This window comes from Apus apus, chromosome 19 (genome assembly GCF_020740795.1).
Source record: "Apus apus isolate bApuApu2 chromosome 19, bApuApu2.pri.cur, whole genome shotgun sequence".
In the NCBI taxonomy this organism is placed as follows: Eukaryota; Metazoa; Chordata; class Aves; order Apodiformes; family Apodidae; genus Apus; species Apus apus.
This window is the reverse complement of record NC_067300.1, coordinates 10842539-10860768: the sequence shown is the minus strand read 5'-3', so window position 1 is coordinate 10860768 and position 18230 is coordinate 10842539. Positions and strand designations below refer to the sequence as shown.

The 18230-nt window shown below is 49.0% G+C and overlaps 1 protein-coding gene across 3 annotated transcripts in view; it reads left to right on the top strand.

The window, feature by feature from the left end:
- The window catches only part of NR6A1 (nuclear receptor subfamily 6 group A member 1), a 78367-nt gene extending 62237 nt beyond the window's left edge, over positions 1-16130 (top strand). For 2 of the 3 annotated variants that reach the window (XM_051637015.1, XM_051637017.1), the window contains 7 exons: positions 438-493; positions 1979-2136; positions 2988-3215; positions 3662-3916; positions 7333-7454; positions 9202-9354; positions 10340-16130. In XM_051637015.1, the coding sequence (XP_051492975.1) occupies positions 438-493; positions 1979-2136; positions 2988-3215; positions 3662-3916; positions 7333-7454; positions 9202-9354; positions 10340-10428 (1061 nt within the window). In that variant the 3' untranslated portion in view covers positions 10429-16130. The remainder of the gene's footprint in view (positions 1-437; positions 494-1978; positions 2137-2987; positions 3216-3661; positions 3917-7332; positions 7455-9201; positions 9355-10339) is intronic. The other variant, XM_051637016.1, reaches the window with a different exon arrangement.
- The last annotated feature ends 2100 nt before the right edge of the window (positions 16131-18230 follow it).

Genomic DNA, 18230 nt, shown 5'->3' with positions numbered 1-18230 from the left:
GGTGTTAGTAGTTCCTGAAGGGCTTTACCTCTGTGGCAGCACCGGATGGGACCTGCCAGGAGGAGTTGGGCTCGTGGCTCACAGGGCTGTGGGCAGCTGAGTGAGAAGTGCCAGCCTTCAGTTCCTGGCAGTCATGGGCATTCACTGGGTTATTTCCAGAGGTGAGGTAGGGTTGGTTGCCGTGTGCTACATCTCAAATTATTTGGAAATCAATTGTGATAAAGGACTTGCTATTTCTTCATTACCTGTCACTCAAGAATCACATAAAAGAGCACTAAGCTCTCCAGTGCAGGGAGGTTTCTATGTAAACTGCTTCAATGAGCAAAATTAATCTTTTAAGTTGGAAAGATTTTTTTCAAAATAGTAGATATCTTCTTGGATATTTCTGGAATACCAACCAGTAGTGTTCCTCACCAGGGGTTGTTATTTTCTTTCAGCAATCAGAGAGGATGGCATGCCAGGAGGCAGAAACAAAAGCATTGGACCTGTCCAGGTAAGCATGTCCTGCTGTTTCTCCAGGGGTCCCTCCAGGTTTTGCTCCCTTGTCCTTGGCACCCCGTACAGTGGTGGGCTCTGACCGGGGCAGCAGCACAGGGTGGGATGGGGCCAGGCTTGGTCTGGCTGTGTCCTGAGCCCTGGCCTGGTGGGTGGCAGGGCTTGGGCTCTCCAGGGGTGTTAGAAACACACGTCACAAACAGCAGATTTATAGATACAGGTGGTGCCTGTCTGTCCCCAGAGGGGACACAGCGTGGTCCCAGGCTGCCTGTGTGAACACCTGAGCAGTCTGTGGCTGCAGTGACGCTCTGTCCTTTGGGAGCTGCACAAGGGCCTCCGTGCCTCGCGGTTCCCTCGGCGGCTGCACGCGGGGCACCCAGGAAATGTCTGCCTGAGGGATGGTGCAGCTTGTCTGGAGAGGGCTTGTAGAGCACGAGGTGATTCAGCACAACAGCTTGTGCTGCGTGCCTGAGAAATGATGGCTGCTTCTAGAAAAGGGCTCTTTGAAACATTTTCTGTTTATTTTAATAAAATACAAATAACACCACAAGCATTTTTTGTGCCTCTGTGCCTGTGGAGAGGTGACTCGCCCCAGTCCAAAGCCAAACCTTGAAAAGCCAAGCAACAGGGCTGGAATAAACTGTCTAAGCAATGTTTGTTTCTTGAAAGTGATGTTCAGAGTTCACTGCACTTCCTTGCAGCCTGTTAACCCAAGGTCTTTCCACACTGTGTGACAGCCTTGCTAAGGGGCATGCACAGAATTTAAAAAAAAGCCCAGAGGCTGTGTTGCATTTTCCCCACCACTGATGCAGCATTTCTCTAGGAGCACACCTGGCTCTTTTTTGAAGCTGTAGGCTACCAGGAATTCCTTTCCTTTTTTTTTTTTTTCTCTAGTCCATTTTAGCTTTATATATATATATTAATTACTCTCTAATACTTGTTAGAAGTATTAGATGCTTGATTATTTCTTTAGGTGTCACCTATTTCTTACCTGAGGAAAAACAGTGAACAGGGATTCCCTGTAAACGTTCTGACTGATTTCATGTGTCACCTTGCCTCTCCCAGTTGCTCTCTCAACTGGAGCCTGCCCCACTCCTGTTTGCCTGTACCTCTGCCCAATGCTGAGTGATGTTCCCAATGAACTGGCCTCAGTTGCTTCCAGGTTTTTCACTGCATGACAGCTGCTGATTTACAGCTCATTCCTGTCTGTGTTTGACATCTTTTCATGTGTCTGTTACTGTCACTGGAATTGCACTGCAGGCCCTGGAGGTCACTGTAAGCAGCTGTAAATAGTGTTGTTCCTGTACATTGTTAAATGTGAAGGAGAGCTGTGGTATCTGCAGGGATGGTGAAGGGTTTCTCTGGGTGCAGGGCAGTTTCAGCACTGCTGGATGTGGCCGTGTGGTCGAGGTGTTCCTGTGCAGAGGATCTGCCTTGTTTCTGTTCTCAGCTGAAGTAACTGTAATGGTCGTGTGTTCGACAGATATCTGAGGAAGAGATCGAGAGAATTATGTCTGGGCAAGAATTTGAGGGAGAGGCAAACATGTCATGGAGCAACAACGGTGACAGTGACCATAGTTCCCCTGGAAATGGAGTTTCTGAGAGCAACCAGCCTTCACCCGTTTCTACTCCATCTTCAAGGTGGGAACAACTCCTGGCAGAATTCCTTGTTACCGTAATCTTGACTGTCTTTCCATGAATGATAATTTGGGTCAGTGTAGGAAAAATAAAACACAAGTGCATCTTTGTGTAAGCTGAGCGTGCTGCAGATTCTGACATCTCTGTTCTGAGAAAGGCAGCACTGGATTGAAAAGAACTGGGAGAGGAAATGCTTGCAAGCAAATGGAAAAGGAAGCAATGTTAAGTTCAAATTATATTTCAAATATAGCTCTTAGTTTGTATTGATAGTTTTTTCTGCAGATCATAGGAGTTTGACTACTTGTCCCTGTTCTGCATAAGCCCTTTTCTAAATTGTGCTCAGATTTTGAAAAGTAATTACTCCATTTAGGTGACTAATTGATGGTGTTACATTAGTGTTGGTTACTGCTTGACTGGGCTCCTGATGGAGCCTTTGAGTGTAGATACCACCAGAATCTCAGGTGGGCTTTCCATCTGCTTTCAGCTGCATCTTTAACTGGGAGATACTTGTGTTCACTGGCTGTGTCAATTTTTAATTTACAATCCTAAATTCTGGCTCTGTGCAGAAGCTGGGATGGAACTGCTGGATGCAGTTGTGTTTCTGGTTTGCTCTCCAAATGGCTGCTCAGCAGCAGTTCCCAGATCTCCCTTAGGTGGAACCAGCGCTGGGCTCAGGATGAGGTGATGAGGCATCTGCTCTGCAGGCTCTCAGCTATTTCCAGCCTCGGGTTTAAATGCTGTTTTCCATTCTGTTTTCTCTCCCTGTTTTTATTAACATTTCTGGAGCTGGATGCAACACTTTAACGGGTCGGGTGGAACTTTGAGGGTATATTAAAAAGCTTTTCCTTTTCCAGTAGGTCTGTGGAGCTGAACGGGTTCGCTGCACTCAGGGATCAGTACATCGGGACGCCGGTGTCCACGCACTACCAGTACCTGCCGCACCTTTTTAGCTACTCTGCTCACTCGGCTCTGATGCCCCCCCAGACACGCAGCCTGGACCCCCAGTCACACAGTCTCATCAACCAGCTGGTGTCGGCGGAGGACCTGGAGCCGCTGGGCACCCCGATGCTCATCGAGGACGGGTGGGTGGGTGCAGGTCCCAGGGCCCTGCTCTGTGTCCCAGCCAGGGGGACACGCGGCTCCAGCTGCTGTTGTGGGGGCTGCTGAGGGCAGGGGGTCAGCTGGGGGGACACGGCCCCAGGGAGAAGATGCAGCCCTAGTGCAGGCAGCAAATCAGACTGTGTTCTGTGGGCAGCTGGTGCCCGAGTCTGGGACTGGCTGGCATGTGTAGACCTTGTGTGTGGGGAGGGTGCCCCCAGGGCTGGGGGTCTCCCCTCACAGCCCCCAGCTGGGTGCTGGCTGTTGTGGCTCCCACTGCCAGGGGATGCTCTGGGCACCAGCACATTGGGCACTTGCACACAGATTCCTGTGGTGTTTGCCTTGCTGTTCAGGTGCCTCGCAGATGATGTCATTCAGTTTTGTTACTGGTTTTATGCCATTATTAACTTCCTGTTAACTGTGCCTGCAGGTATAAGGTGACGCAGGCAGAGCTGTTTGCCTTGTTGTGTCGTCTGGCGGATGAATTGCTTTTCAGGCAGATTGCTTGGATCAAGAAGCTGCCGTTCTTCTGTGAGCTCTCCATCAAGGACTATACCTGCCTGCTCAGCTCTACGTGGCAGGAGCTGATCCTGCTCTCCTCGCTGACTGTTTACAGCAAGCAGATCTTTGGTGACCTTGCAGATGTCACCTCCAAGTACTCTCCCTCTGATGACGAGCTGCACAGGTGAGACCTCAGGCTGAGCCCCTGGATATGGGAGTACAGTTTAGGGATGGAGGAGCTGTTGGGAAGACAGTGGTCAGGCACGTGCTTCTGGCCCTGTGACCAGCTAGGTACCTCTCCTGGGACAGGTTACCTCACCTGCTGCTTTTGCCTTTTCTGTTTTTTGTTCCTGGCTTAGCAAGTACACCAGTGGTAGTCAGTGTTGAATCAAAGCTTCCTTCTGCAGGGGAAGGCTCATGGTGCTGTGTGGTGCTGTTTGAAGTTCCTGCAGCAGTGCTGTCTGCCTCCAGCACAGCCCCACAAGCTGCCTTTTTTGTGGGGAGAATAAAACTAACCAACCCTTTGGGTAACCCTGAGATACAGAATGGAAGGTCTTACTTAAAAACCCTGTGAGCCAGTGGAAGGGTTGATCACAGAGCTGGTTGTCTGCATTATCAAAGTGGGCATTATTAATTGCTATTTCATTGTTTTGATTACATAAATTTAAAGATGTTGCAACTCAGCTTTTGTTTTTTCCATAGTACGTGCTATGTGATGCTCTGGGAACCTGCCTTTCATTTATCATTTTGGTCAGGGTGTTGTGTTTTGCTTTGGGTGTTTTGTTTCGTAGTCTTGGTGCCAGGCAGTTCCTCCTTTTGGGAGCAGCAGACTCGGCCTCACAGATTATGGTAGAATAGGTAGAATTTACAGGAACTGCTGCTCACCTTCCCTTTTAACATCTGCCCCATTTGCACTCTGGCCTTGCTGGGTTTGTTGGTTTTGCAAGAGTCACCAGGAGATCTAAGTGTCTGGTGGGCAGAGATTTAACATCCTGCTGTGGTCCTAAGCCATTGCAGTGTCTAAAGGTTCCTTGAGGTTCCTTTGTGCATCTGTTTTGAGGACCAGAGGGGCTGGCTGAAACCATGGCAGGAGCAAGTGGAGGAGCTGAGGGCTGGACCCAGGTGTTTCATTTCCTGGGGCAGGTTCCCCCAGGAAAGGTTCTGCTTGGCCATTCATCGTGCATCTGGTGCTGCTTCTGTGAGGAACTGTAAGGGTCGTAGAAAATCATAAGAACACTTGTTCCTGCATTCAGCTGTCTTGTTCCTGCTGTCCTGGTCAGATCCTCAAAAGAGAAGTGTTTGTTTCATTTTGGGTTTGCAGTAAATACAAGCAAGAGGTATGAGAAGAAGACAAAGGGGGAATCCTTGCCCTTCAGAAAGCAGCAATGCAGAGCTGGTCCTTCAGAGCTCTGTGTATGTGGATGAAAATAGGTATTCTTGGGAGTGCAATGTTTCTGCAGTCTCTGCTTCTGATTTGGCTTTTCAAGTATCATTAATTGTTTTCGGTAACATGGGAAAATGCACACCCAAAAAAAACCATTTAACTGAAGTTGGACAGATGAGGGGTCTGGAGCTGCCTGGCTCCCTGCCAGTCATCTCTCTGGTAGCTCAGCCAAAGCTCCCCTGCCGGCGGGCGGCCGCGGGGCGGTTCATGGGTGTTGCTCTCCCTGTCTGCAGCACTTGTGGAAAAGCTGGTCCCTTTGGATTTGAGAGGGGCTCTTTGGAGAGGTGTCTGACTTGTGGGTTCCTCCAAGGGCCCCCGTTCCTCTGGTGTCGATCAGCAGTGATTGCAAACCCAAGTCCATTAGATCTCATGGCGGGCTGAAGGGATCTTGCAGAGCTGAGCTGGGCTGGGGTTCGTTCCTGTTCTTATTTTGCACAATGATGGGAGCAATGGGAATGCTTAGGTAGGTGACAAATGCACAGGATGGGCTCCCCAGCCCCTGTGTTTTAATCTCTCCTAAAACCTGGCTAAATGTTCTGTTTGCCTGCTAGATCAAATGTTTTCTTTTATTGTGCTGTTTTTCTAGAGATGAGTATGAAGTGAATAGATTCCTGACCTCCCCCAGCACTCCTGATAGTGCTTCCCTTCCCCCTCCTCCCCAGCTGATCCTGGTAACTCCCAGCCAGCAACTTGCTTGGTGTAAACTGTAAGGAAAAGTGTGTGGAGGAGTCAGTCCTCGAGAAGAAATAGGGCTGTGAAAAACAGAACAGCTTTGTTTGAAAGGGGGAGGAAAGTATGTGCAGAAAAGTAAGACAGTTCAACTGCAGGAATGAGAGAAGAGCTCTCCTGGATTTATGAAGTGATGAGTGGCTGGTAAAAATGTGCATGCTTTAAAAACAATTAAACCCAACAGATGACTGAGTGGTCTTTGTGCTCATTAACTTCTTGAGCTTTGCAATCTTGCACCTGCAAGATTTTTAGTGTCAACTTGAGAGCAAGAAAACTTGTACAACTTTAGATTAGCCAACAAGGCTTTCATCACTTTCAATATTACTTTCCTGAAGAAGTGACCTGCAGTTCAGATAGCTTGTTTTCACTTCTCTGAAGTCAAACTCCACCGTGCATTTTACAAATAACTTTGAAGTAAACAAATACACATGCCAAAATAAGGTATTATTTGCTGAAAAGGTTCTATTTTTGTTCTATTCAAAAATGGCTTTCTGGCTGTGCTCTTATTCTTGTGCAGTACAATGCTAGAGTGCAGCTGAAGCTTCCCTGAACACTTCTGTCCCACTTCTGAGCACTTTTGCAATATGTGGTTTCTTTGAAACTGAAGGCATTGCTGTGAGAGGTGTTCACAAGAGGCCCTTCTGGCCACTGGCACACGTGGGATGGTCTCTGGAGTGTGTTTGTGGGCACTGGCAGCCCTCTGAGCACTCCAGCTCTGCCTCTGCCTGCTGCCTACCCCATGGCAGTTCAGCACCCCCTTTTGCAGGAGGGCCTTGGTCTGCACCTGCAGAATCTCCACCAGGCAATTGCCTGGGAGATTTTGGGGAGGTTTGTGGTTGCTGTGCAATGGTGTGCCAGCTCCTGCCCACCTGTGTGCCCACTTCCCTTGGCAGGCCTGGGTGCTCAGGAGAACGTGCAGTGGCACAGAGTCAGGGCAGATGTGGGTGGTGGATCCTGATCCCAGCAGTGGATCCCTGACAGTCCACACCAGCAGCACTGCTTCTCTGGCTGGATCTTTACTAAGCACAATGAATCCTGCACATGCAGTTTGAGGGGGAAGGGTAGGGGGACACAGCATGTGCACAATCCTCACTGAAGTGCAGGGAAACAGAAGCATAGAGTGTGTCTACAAGCACTCAAAAAGTGTGGGTCCATCAAACCTTTTCCTCTGTCAGAGCAGGCTGGTGATGAACTGAAGTGCCATGAGATGGTTAAAACTCCATTTTCTAAAACACCTGCAGCAGTCAAGTTTGTAACTGAGTTCTTTTCCTTCTACATGAACCTAATGGTGCCAGCACACTTGAAGCAGTTTTGATGAGGATTTTTTGAATTCTATTGCAAGATGTTAAAATCTCTGAAGTTACTTTGAAGCTTCTTGCTTTTATTGCATGGACTGTGTCCTTTGATGTGTGATCTCTGTCCTCCAGATTCAGTGAAGAGGGCATGGAGGTGATGGAGCGGCTGATCTACCTCTTTCGCAAATTTAACCAGCTGAAGGTCAGCAACGAGGAGTACGCGTGCATGAAAGCCATTAACTTCCTCAATCAGGGTGAGTCGATGAAGAGGAGGTATCAGTCCCACTGGAGAAACTGTCCAAAACATTCTGAGCAGTCTTTGCTTCCCTGATGAGAAATGGGAAGAAGGGCTCTGAGACCCTTGAGGACTCAAGCTCAGAACCCTCTCTGGACCTGCAGAGCTTGGGTATCCATGTAGAGAAATCCTGGAAATGTTTACCTTCAGGGTAGATACTTTGGTCATCTAGTTGGCTTCTTACTATTTAGATTCTATACCTAATACTAACTCTCTAAAGGGAATAGTAATCCCAAATGAAATATTAATGGGCAGGCAGTGGATTCTGCCTGAAAAGGGACTGGACCCTCAGTTGATGCCCCAGCCCATTAAAGCCCAGCCTGCTACAAGCCCTGGACATTTCCAAATCCATCCACAGTCATTTCTCAAACATGAAGGAAGTTCCTGGTCACTTCCTAACAACTGTAGTGGTCTGAAATATTTTGGAACAGATCTAGTTTGTTTGTTGTGCTTGTCCCTGTCTCCACTCTTGCCTGTTGTCTCAATACACTGCTTGTGGATCCCTTTCCCACGCATCTGTCATGGTGCCACGTCTGTGGGGCCTCACAGGACACTTCTTCATGTTGTAAATGAAGACAGCCGTTGAGAGGCAAATGCTCAATGGATGGTGTTCAGCTGTAATTTTGGAAATAAATGTCCCCAAAGTCTTTTGTGCAGTGAAAGATAGTTGCAGTCTGTGAAACGTGCTGTGGGTCCTCTCCTCCCCCCGTGCTTCCAGCAGCAGATAGTGCTGACGCGTCAGTCCGTGCCGGGCTGAGGTTCCGGTTTGCTTCCCTGGGCAGTTTCCTGACACTGGATAATGCACTTCTCGAGCTGTCTCCATTGTTTTCTGAAATGTATTTTCATTAACTTCCTGTCTTCTTTTATTTTTAGTTGAAGTTTGCAATTTTTTATGTGAAATACCTGGGGATTATTTTTACAAGTCAGCTTTTGGGCAGTAGATAAATGTCTCTTCCGTCAGATGGTCTCGCAGCTCTGAGCCTGCACCGTGGTGCTGCAGCTTCCCTGCTCCAGGGCACGGGATCCCTCCCAGGATGCAGCAGCATGCTGATGCTGTTGGTTATGCTGGGCAGTGGGGCCTTCCTGCCAGTTTGGTAGCTTGGAAAAGTCCATTTTTCCTTTGTGTACATCACCTGACATTAGTGCAGCTGAATTTACAAATAAGAAGCTGACAAATTTCTAAAGCTCATATGACATAATTCTTAAGCAGATGCAGGGAAATGTGGTGATACCTTGAATTAGAGGGTTGAGCACCTTCCTCAGCCAAGATGCTAGAGCTAGAATCAACATGTATCTGTCCAGGGAAGTCATATCCTCGATCGCCTGTAATGACTAAACCTTAACACTCAGCTGCTTTCCACCAGGCAGAAAGGGCTTCAAGTTGCTGAAGGTATTGCCTCCAGGAGCATCCATGGAGCTGTGCAGATGAGCAGCTTGGGACATTGCTGCTCTTTTCCTGGTGGTTTTGGAAGGGAATCCTATACCCAGAGACATGTGGAAAGGTGCATCCATGATGCAGGCATGCCTGGAAGGAAGGTGGGAGGTTTAGTATTTGTCCAACTGGGCACTTGAAGCCAGTCCCTGAAGCAGAGACCCAGCTTAGCATTTTAGCCATCAGTCTTTCCTGAATAAGAGGTAGTAAGTGTGAGGCTGCTGCTCTTCTAGAATGTTTTTGTCGCGTTGTCACTGGTCATATTCCCTTGCAGACATCAGGGGTCTGAGCAATGCGTCCCAGCTGGAGCAGCTCAACAAGCGGTACTGGTACGTCTGCCAGGACTTCACTGAGTACAAGTACCCACACCAGCCCAACCGCTTCCCAGATCTAATGATGTGTTTGCCAGAGATACGATACATTGCAGGTAACTTTCTGAGCTCTTCTCCCACTGGGATCATGTGCAAGTTATGAAGTTGGTTTTAAAAGAAAATTAATTTATAACAGTGAAATTCTTGTTGACTTTGGTGGAGGATGTTTGTGGGGGACCTTTTTCTATTGAAGCTTGTTACTTGCCTTTAAGCTGCCCTCCTGCTGCCCCAGCTCACCCCGTCAGGGTGGCTCTTTGCAAGTTGTCCCTGTGATGCTGGTGGTCACAGTGTTGGGTCCTGCTCTGGGAAGACCTGCCTGGCTCTGACCTGCTGCCCTTTAAGTACTTCAGTCAGGTTCTCATTTTATTTTCTTCCTCTCAGTCCCACCTTGGAGGCATTTTGTCTCAAAAGGGTGCAATCTGGTTTGAGTAGTTATAAGAAATAGAGAGATCCTTGAAACGCTGCCTAATTAAGGAGCAGGTGCTGAGCCGAGCAAGGAGCAGATCTGCAGCATAACCCCAAGATCTCAGCCCACCTGGACCTCTGAAATCTGTGGGCAAATTTTCAGATGCAGTTGTGTCACTGATGAGATCTACAAGGTCTGATGTTACTAAAACATTGTTCCTGGATGTTATGGCAAAGGGAGATACTTGCCTCCCTGTGTCAAGGCTCCGTGTGTTTTATCCTACTCTGTTGTAACAAACTAGATAATAATCACAGAGGAGCTCTTGTAATTTACTCATTGAGATCAACAAGGGAGTTTGAGGAGAGATGGGATTTAGGCTTTCCCAGTTTCTATAAATACTGTGCCATTGTGGAGAAACCATTTTGATCTGACTTGGCCCATTTATTTTGCCTTCAATTCAGTAAATAATAAATCCTGTTGTGTCCAAATGAATATCAAATGTCTAATGTAGCACTAGGATGATTAACTGGTTCGCTGAGAGGTTCAAGGTAAAACCATCTCCAGCGTTGCAGGCTTAGGTGTCTCTGAAATCTGATTCAGGAGTGGCTGATAATTCTGTTTTATTTTCTTACCAGGAAAAATGGTGAATGTCCCCCTGGAGCAGCTGCCTCTCCTCTTTAAGGCTGTTCTACATTCCTGCAAGACAAGTGTGAGCAAAGAGTGAGCCCAGCTCGCCCCGGCCGGTGCCTTTCGCTGCGCCTCCGGCAGGGAGCCGGCTCACCCAGAGAGGGGCAAACGCCATCCAGGCAGGGATGGGGCAGTGGCTGTCCCTGCCAGTGTAGCAAGAATCTTTTTTGTTTGTTTTTGTTTTTTTACTCTTTTTTCCTATCTATTTATTTCACGACAGAGTTGAATGTATGATCTTCAACACGATGCACATGGTTCTGTATGAATGCAGCAGATGCGTTCTCCAGCGGTTTACAGAATGTGAAGATGTTTAATGTTACAGTGTTTGTTAGGGTTAGTTCTTTTGTATTTTGGGGGCTGGGGACCGAGATGACTAAGACTACCTCAAGGAGAAGATGCTGTTCATGCACTGCTCTTCCTGTGATCTGTATCCAAAAGCTTTTGTCGTAGCGAGCACACGGCCCCACCGCGCCGCCGGAGCTGTCGGTGTCCCCAGCGGACGGGTTTGGAGAAGCGGGTGTTAGAGAAGTGCCAAGCTTTTTTTTTTTTCTTTCTTTAAATATAAGAATGATTTTTAAAAGGCAGGGAGTGGAGGAGAAGGAAGAGTCTGTCTAGCCAGTTGGTTTATTTCCTCCTGGTGGTTTCCAGGTGCAGTGGTGGCTCCTGTGCTTCCCCCATCCCAGCGGGACGGCAGCGCTGAGAGGTGCGAGGGCGGCAGGAGGGGGCTCTGCCCTGGCCCCTGCTGCCTCCCTGTTGCTGCAGGCTTTCCGTGCCACTGAGTGGGGTTGCTGCAGTTGTAGCAGCCTGCTGGTGTGACACAAAGGTACTCTTGTTGCTAGAGAACTGCAAGTAATTTCTCATTGCTTCCTTAACATCCATTTTAGGTTCACAAAAGCAGGAAAAACCTACTTAGGGAAGAGGCAGAGTTGCCCTTTTTAGTGTATTTCTCCAAGGTGGTGACCACTGAGGAGCTTCTGCATTGCACCAATCCCAGGCAGCCTGTTTCTGGGACCAGTTAACATACCCTGTGGTTAAATGTGACCTGTGTAATGGGGACAGGAGACTCCAGTGTCCCCTGGCATGGCTTTCTTTGCTGGACTTGGGGAATGCACAATCCATAGTTGTATTCTGCCAGGACTGTTCTGCTACTTGTGGGATCCCTTCTTAACAGGAAAAAATGGTGTTAGTGCAGTACTTGGTGAACTGTTCTGTCCTAGGTGTTGCAGGGCTTGGATTTTCCATCTTGCGCCTCCACACTTCTGCGGAGAGAACTGGTTTAATGACAACTAACTGGTTAGCTGTTTGGGGAGTTGCTAAGTGCTGGTGTTCATCTGAAAATGAGTATTCTCATGAGTAGCCTCCTGGCTTCCTGCTGCTGGTAGTGGGGAGGTTGGATGAGATGCTCTTGTTCTCATTCCTTCATTAAGAATTAACATTGGAGGACTCAGTGACTCTCCTAGGCAGCCTTGTTGCCCTGGCTGGGTTTCCTTCCCTGTGTCCTTAGATATGAATCTGATGATAATGTAGCAAGAAGGTTCATCAACAAATGTTTGAATGCTGTTTAAAAAATATTTTGTATAACAGCTTCTGTTCCTTCGGGGTAGGAAGGGCCAGTTGGTACCTTTTTGTCTTCTCCTGGTGACAGCTGTGTGGCACAAAGTGGGGCCTACTCAGAGGTGCTGGAACTGCTGCCAGATGAACGTGGTGATGAACAGGAGAGAAATCTTGCTCACCAAAATTGTCTTTCCTTCCTCTTCTCCCAGCGAGTGCTCCCTGAGCTGCATCCCAAGGGACTCAGTGGCCTTGGCACCCTCTGGGTCCAGCCTTGGTGGTGCCGTGTCCCGGGCAGGGCTCTCCCAGGAGAGGCCCTGTGGGCTGATCATGGGCAGTCTCGCTGGGGCATCGTCCAGCAGGATGGTTTCCCTTTTCCAAAAGCTGCTCATTGTCATTATTTAAGTAGGATGTTACGGGTAACAGCTGCTGGGCTCAGCAGCAGTTCAGCTTGAGCGACCTTCACAATCCAAGGGGCGTTCCGTAAATCTCATTTACTTCCTGACTGTAAAATGAGACAAGCGTGGATTTCTCAGGAAGCCTTCTGCATACAGCCTATACCTCAAGTGTACAAGGGAAGAGTTTAGTGTATCTGTTTGTGAGTTAGAAAGTGTTTCTCAGCTTTTAAGTTTAATTTCCAAATAGCTTGATGTGATCTCTTTATTACGGGTTATCTTCTGGCTTGCTGTTTATACACTCAAGGAATTGTTACAATTGCATAGGAGTATTCTGCAGTTACTGAATTACTATGATCTGTTGAGGAATAAGAGTTTGTTTTAACTAGTGTACTTCAAAATGGTCATCTCCTTGCCAAATACCCAACACAAATATTCTGCTAAATATTCTGTGTTTATCCAAAATTTACTCCCAAGACTAATGCTGTATCAACAGCAGCAAAAAGCCTGAATTCATTTATGATGATGAATAGACCATAATGTTCTATTTTCTGTTGTATAAAGCAAATTTTGCAGAGGTTGATTGGCAGCAGTATCCGTTACCAAATAACCCATTTGTTGTGGGGAGCAGAAGAGCCTTGCTAAACTGACGAGTAAGGGAGAAGCTCAAACGCTGACCCCAGACCCAGCTCCCCAGCAGTCACACTTAATATCTTCTGCACCAAGTCCTCTAATGACTTGTATTTTTTAAACAGGGTAAAGTGAATGTGTTGCATTGCAAACTCAGGTATTATGAGAAGGTAGGAATGTAGCTAGAGATGTAGAGACATTAGGTCAGTCAGTAGATGTATTTGTGAATTTGGTTTGAAGGACACCCTGGAAAGGTGGAATTTTTGTTCCATTCTTCACCTAACATTCGGTTTACAGGGACTCATATTTTATTTGTGCTTAATGCTAGTAGGGGGAAGTTCATTATCTTTGGTATCTATCTGCTCTTGCTTATCTGACCTTCTGTCATAGAGGAATCAATCAACAATAATAGTCTTTGGTAGAATTTTCTGCCATGACAAGTCAATTTTTATCCCCGATTTGAAAGATGAATTGGCTGACTGACCCCCTCCTCTCCTTCATAGTATTTGTGCAGATGGAAAGCTGAAGAGCTACTTTTAATCTGAACAGAGACTTGGGACATAAATTTGAAGTGCTGAGTCTCCTGCCTGCAGAGGAGCTCTGCTGTGGTGTCCTCAGGGCTGTGTCCCTGGCAGCTTGTGGCCCAGTGCTGGAGCAGAGCTGCTGCTGTCACAGATGGAGCTCAGTCCCCACCACATGGTGAGTCCCCAGGACCTGAACAAAAGCCTTCGGAAAGCCCCTGGGTTTTCTTCCTCTGCCTTTGGGTCAGGCTTCTGTCTGTGAGCTGAGCCTGGACTCTACTGTGCATGTCGGTGGCAGGTCCTTGTCCTCAGTGTGCCCAGCCCCTCTGGAGGGCTGGGATGGGGGATGGGCAGGATGCTCAGGGCTGCCTGGTACCTCAAAACTGGTGGGCTCTGGGCAAAACCAGTGGAGCAGGAGGTGACTCCAGCGTCCTGCAGACACATGAGCTCCTGTCTAATTGTTAATAACATCTTGCCGGTTGCCCAGGCAAAGGCTGGAGCTCATGTGGTGCCTCTTGTTGCCAGTTCCTCCCTCTCCCTGCAGGGCAGGATTCACCTGCACTTTGCCCTTTAGGCTCCTGCACAGAACTGCAGCCACCTCAGGTTAAGGGGTTTAAGTGTTGTCCTTCAAACCAACCTTTTTTTAAAAAAAACTTGAATTTCTTTTTTCTTTACTGCATTTTTAATAACAAACAAAAAAAAGATTCTCCTGTGAACGTGCTATTTACTGTTCATTTTTTCTTCTTGGTTTTGATCTGAAGCTGTGAAGCTTGGTGTCTGTGAAAATGTTATTTCTGTATTTCTCAGGATAATAAGCGGCAATCATCCCTGCCACAGAAAGGGCAGGAGAAAGGGGGAAACTTGGGGAACTAGTTTTAAGTATGAAGCTAATTTTTAAGTTGTAGATGATGTATAAATCGAGGGTAATACATAGGATGTCAGTATCAAGCTGTGGTGTTTCTCTGGGTTCACCGTGTGTTGTTTCCAACACACAGAAGCTCAGGGATAAGTATTTAAAATGTGACGCAGAGAAACCCTAGTTTTGATGTTGCAAAAAGCTGCTTCTTTCATGGCTTGTTTGGAGGACCCATTGAAAGCTGAGTGAAGCCCCATATGGAGATTATAGGGCAAAAAACTTTTGGTTTGGCTCTTGGGAAGTTTGCCTGCTAAAAGATTTGAGGTGGTCTGATGGGAAGAGCATCTCAAAGGGGTGTCCAAAGGGCTCATCCCGCCCGGCGCAGCCACGGGCAGTGCTGGCACCGAGCAAGAGTCAGCACCAGTGTGCAGGGCTGACACCCACCTTCCCAGCAGTCTCACTGGCCGGGAGCTGCAGATCTGAGTTTAAACCCGCCCTGCAAAAGACTGGGGAGGCCAATCCAGGCAATATCTTCCCCTTGGGGAAAAAAAAAAGTTGAAAAGAGCTCCTGTGCAGCTGACCTCTAACAAGTCTATGAAGGAAGCAACGTGGTTCAGTGGAAGAAATGCCCCCAAAGGCAAAAAGAAACAGAAATTGAAACCAGATGACGATCAACCTTAACAAAGCCTTTTGTGATTCATTGTTTTCTTTCAATTTATAAAATGTCTTGTAATAGTTGATAACATTATTGACTCGATTTCCATAACAAAACTACCTCGTGTGACATCCTGTTTATCATCTCAAAGGGATTGTGTGAAAAACAAAATCCTGCCCATGTTCATGGCCAGCGGAGAACGGGCGGTGGCGGCTGGAGGTTTGTGTCCCTCCCCCTGGGTTGTGCCTGGGCTCCTGTTTCTGCCGCAGCGTTTCAACCCGCGGGCGACGGCTTTGACTTCGCATCCCGCCGGGACTTGCGGGAAGGTGCTGGGCTGTTCCCGTGCTCCCACCTGGCACTGCTGTGCCGTGGTGGTGACAGTCACTGCTGTGTCCTGCTGCTGTGGCCGTGTGTCCCCGCGCAGTGGGGAGGCCTGTGGTGCTGCTGGGGGCTGAGCTCCAGCATCCCCCCGGCAGAGCGCAGCCCCTGCCCGCAGCTGCGGGGCAGGATGTGGCTCTTGCCAATTTGGTGCTGCTTGGTGCCCAGCAAACCACGGGCCAGTTCCAGCTCTGTCCTGGTGCAGAGGTGATGCAGAGGCTGTGTTTGTAGCCTGGGAGCTGGCAGAGCCCTCGTGTGAGCATGCAGGGCAGCTCCAGGAGGGAGCAGGTCCACTGCCCTGCCGTGTGCTTCTGTCGGCCCTGTGCTGGTTTGCAGGATATTTCCAAGATGGATTGATCCTGGTCTTTTGGGTCCTTCGCTGATGTTCCAGGTGATGGTTTCTCCCAGCAGAACACTTCATTTTTCCCACGATCCCTTGTATAAATCAGGGAAGCAGGATGTTGCCTCGGCATGACACACAGTGAGCGTTGGCTGGGGCAGGAGAAGTGTCTGAGGAGCGGGCACCGTGCTGCGCGCGGAGCTGCCACCAAGGGGATGTTTCTGCCCGTGTGTCTCGGGCACAGCTGGTCCCCCTGGTGTGGAGGAACCAGCACGGGTCCGTGTCAGCCCGACCTGCCTTCTCTGCTGCTCTGCTCTGTGACTTGACTACCTGTGGAAATGTGACCAATAAGTGTTGAACGCATGTTTAGCGAGTGTTAGCTGTATGAACTAATAAATGTGAATTGTTCTGCACCTGTGGCCTCTGCTGTTCCCTTGCATCTTCCCCCCTCAGCAGCAGCTCTTCATCATCAGGGTGATGATTCCAGGTGGTAGCCATGGTGCTGTCCTGCCTGTGCCATCCTACTGTGGAGCAGCTGGAATCTTCTGTGGGTCTGGAGAAGGCTTCGGTGTGATTGGGGGTGAGGTGGGTGCACAAGTGGGATCAGGGTGGGGGTGAAGGCTTGCACACCCTCTGGACCCTGCTGTGCGATGGACACACGGTGCTGCCCTGCCTGGGCCACGGGGAGAGGGTGGCAGGATGGGTTTTCTCTGTTTGGTCACCACTGTTGCAGCCTGGGGTGCTCACCCTGTTCCATGTGACACAGCCACACCACTGCTGTCACCTGGGGGGTTCCTCTCTGTGGGAGGGCCAGGACACGGGTGGTTGGGGTGGGCAGCTGTGGCTGTGGGTGCAGCGGGAGGAGGGTTTGCACCAGCAGCAGGAGCAGACCCATGCAGCAGCAGCTGCTGCAGGCAGGAGGAACAATCCAAACAAGCAAACACCAGAAATCCTTGACCAGCGTGCTCCAGAGAGAGACTGCAGAAATCATTTCGCCATCTCTTGTGTTGCTGAGGTGGGTGTGGGTTAAAAGACAAAGCACTTTTCTTGTTTATGTTTCTGTGCCCATTAGAGCCCGTCCTTAAGGCCCCCTCAGGGCTGCTGCCCCAAGTGAGCAGCCACGCTGCTGCTCGCCCCACAGGGCTGCCACTGCTGGACTCAAAAGATGGAAATTCTTCCTTTTAAATGTTTAGGAGCTCTTATGCTTAAGAGTGTTTAGGATTTACCCACCCCCACCCCACCCCCCCACGCTGATTAAAATAATGGGAGAGTCTATGACAAAGAACTAGCAGTCAAGTGGCTGCCTTTGGGCATGGGGGGATGCAGCCCACCCCTTATTTCTCCTGAGCTCAAGGGTTTTGTCACCAGTGGAGCTCCTGGCTTTGCCCATAGAGCTGCTGGATTGTAATAAGCAGTTTTTGTGGGAGGTCTGTCACCAGCTGCAGGGCAGAGAGGTGCCCTCCTAGAGAGCACGTCCTTGCTTCAATCCTAGCATGAGCCATGCTACCCTGCTCCTCTGCCAAGTGCTTTCCTGTCTCCTGCCCTCTCCGATGTGTTACTTTTTCTTATTCCCAGTGATTCTCCCCTCCATGGTGCAGCTTGAATGGCTTTGATGCTCTGACCTGGATTTATTCCCCAAAGGGGGCCCTGAAGGTCAGTGGTGCTGGGGCTCCCAGGGAGGTGGCAGAGGATGCTTTGCACACATGGGGTGTTGGGTTTGTCCAAACCAAGTGAGAGGCAGTGGGGTTAGGTGGCCTCTCCCCTCACCCTGCACTGGCACAAGGGCTGCCTGAAGAGCAAGACTGGAGTGGGAAAAGTACCAGCATATTTTAATTTCCAGCTCAGCCTCTACTGACCACTGTATTTTGATTAGCCCTCTGCTTCCTTTTCATCTCGGAGCCGCGGCTGGTGACAACTGCCACAGCCTCGTGCGTGCAGTGCAATAGTTTATCACCGAAGGCCAGCGGCTCTATGAATCCAGAGCCGGCGCTGAACAAATCACGCTGTCACTAACGTCAAACTTGTTAACCTGATCTTTGGTGGATCACTAGTGTCAACATTGCATGGGACATACATTATCAGGCCCAAGGACTTTGGGAGATGCGTTTGTCAGGCTGCTCTGTCAAAGTCCAACTCTTGACCTTCGGAAAGTAACTTTCAAGGATAAGCTGCTCTCTTAAAAAGGGTTGCTGTTCCCAGGAGTGTCACCTCACGGCTGCTGGCTGGGACAGGGCTGTGCAGTGGGGCTGGGTCATCATGTCTGTGGTGGTCGTGTCATCCCAGCAATGGGTGAAGGATCTGCTGGGATGGTCCTGTGGAGTGTCTTACAGGGCTGGGGATAGTTTTCTATTGATGTCCATCACTGGCCACATCAATTCCCTGAGTTTCTCCTCATCTTGTCACCAACTGCTCTCACATTTTCCCTCACTTGTTGTCCAGTCACTGTCCCTCTGGAGTTCAAGCCTGAAAACCGGTCAGTTGATGCAACAGACTGGTGGGTTGCTGTTTACTGG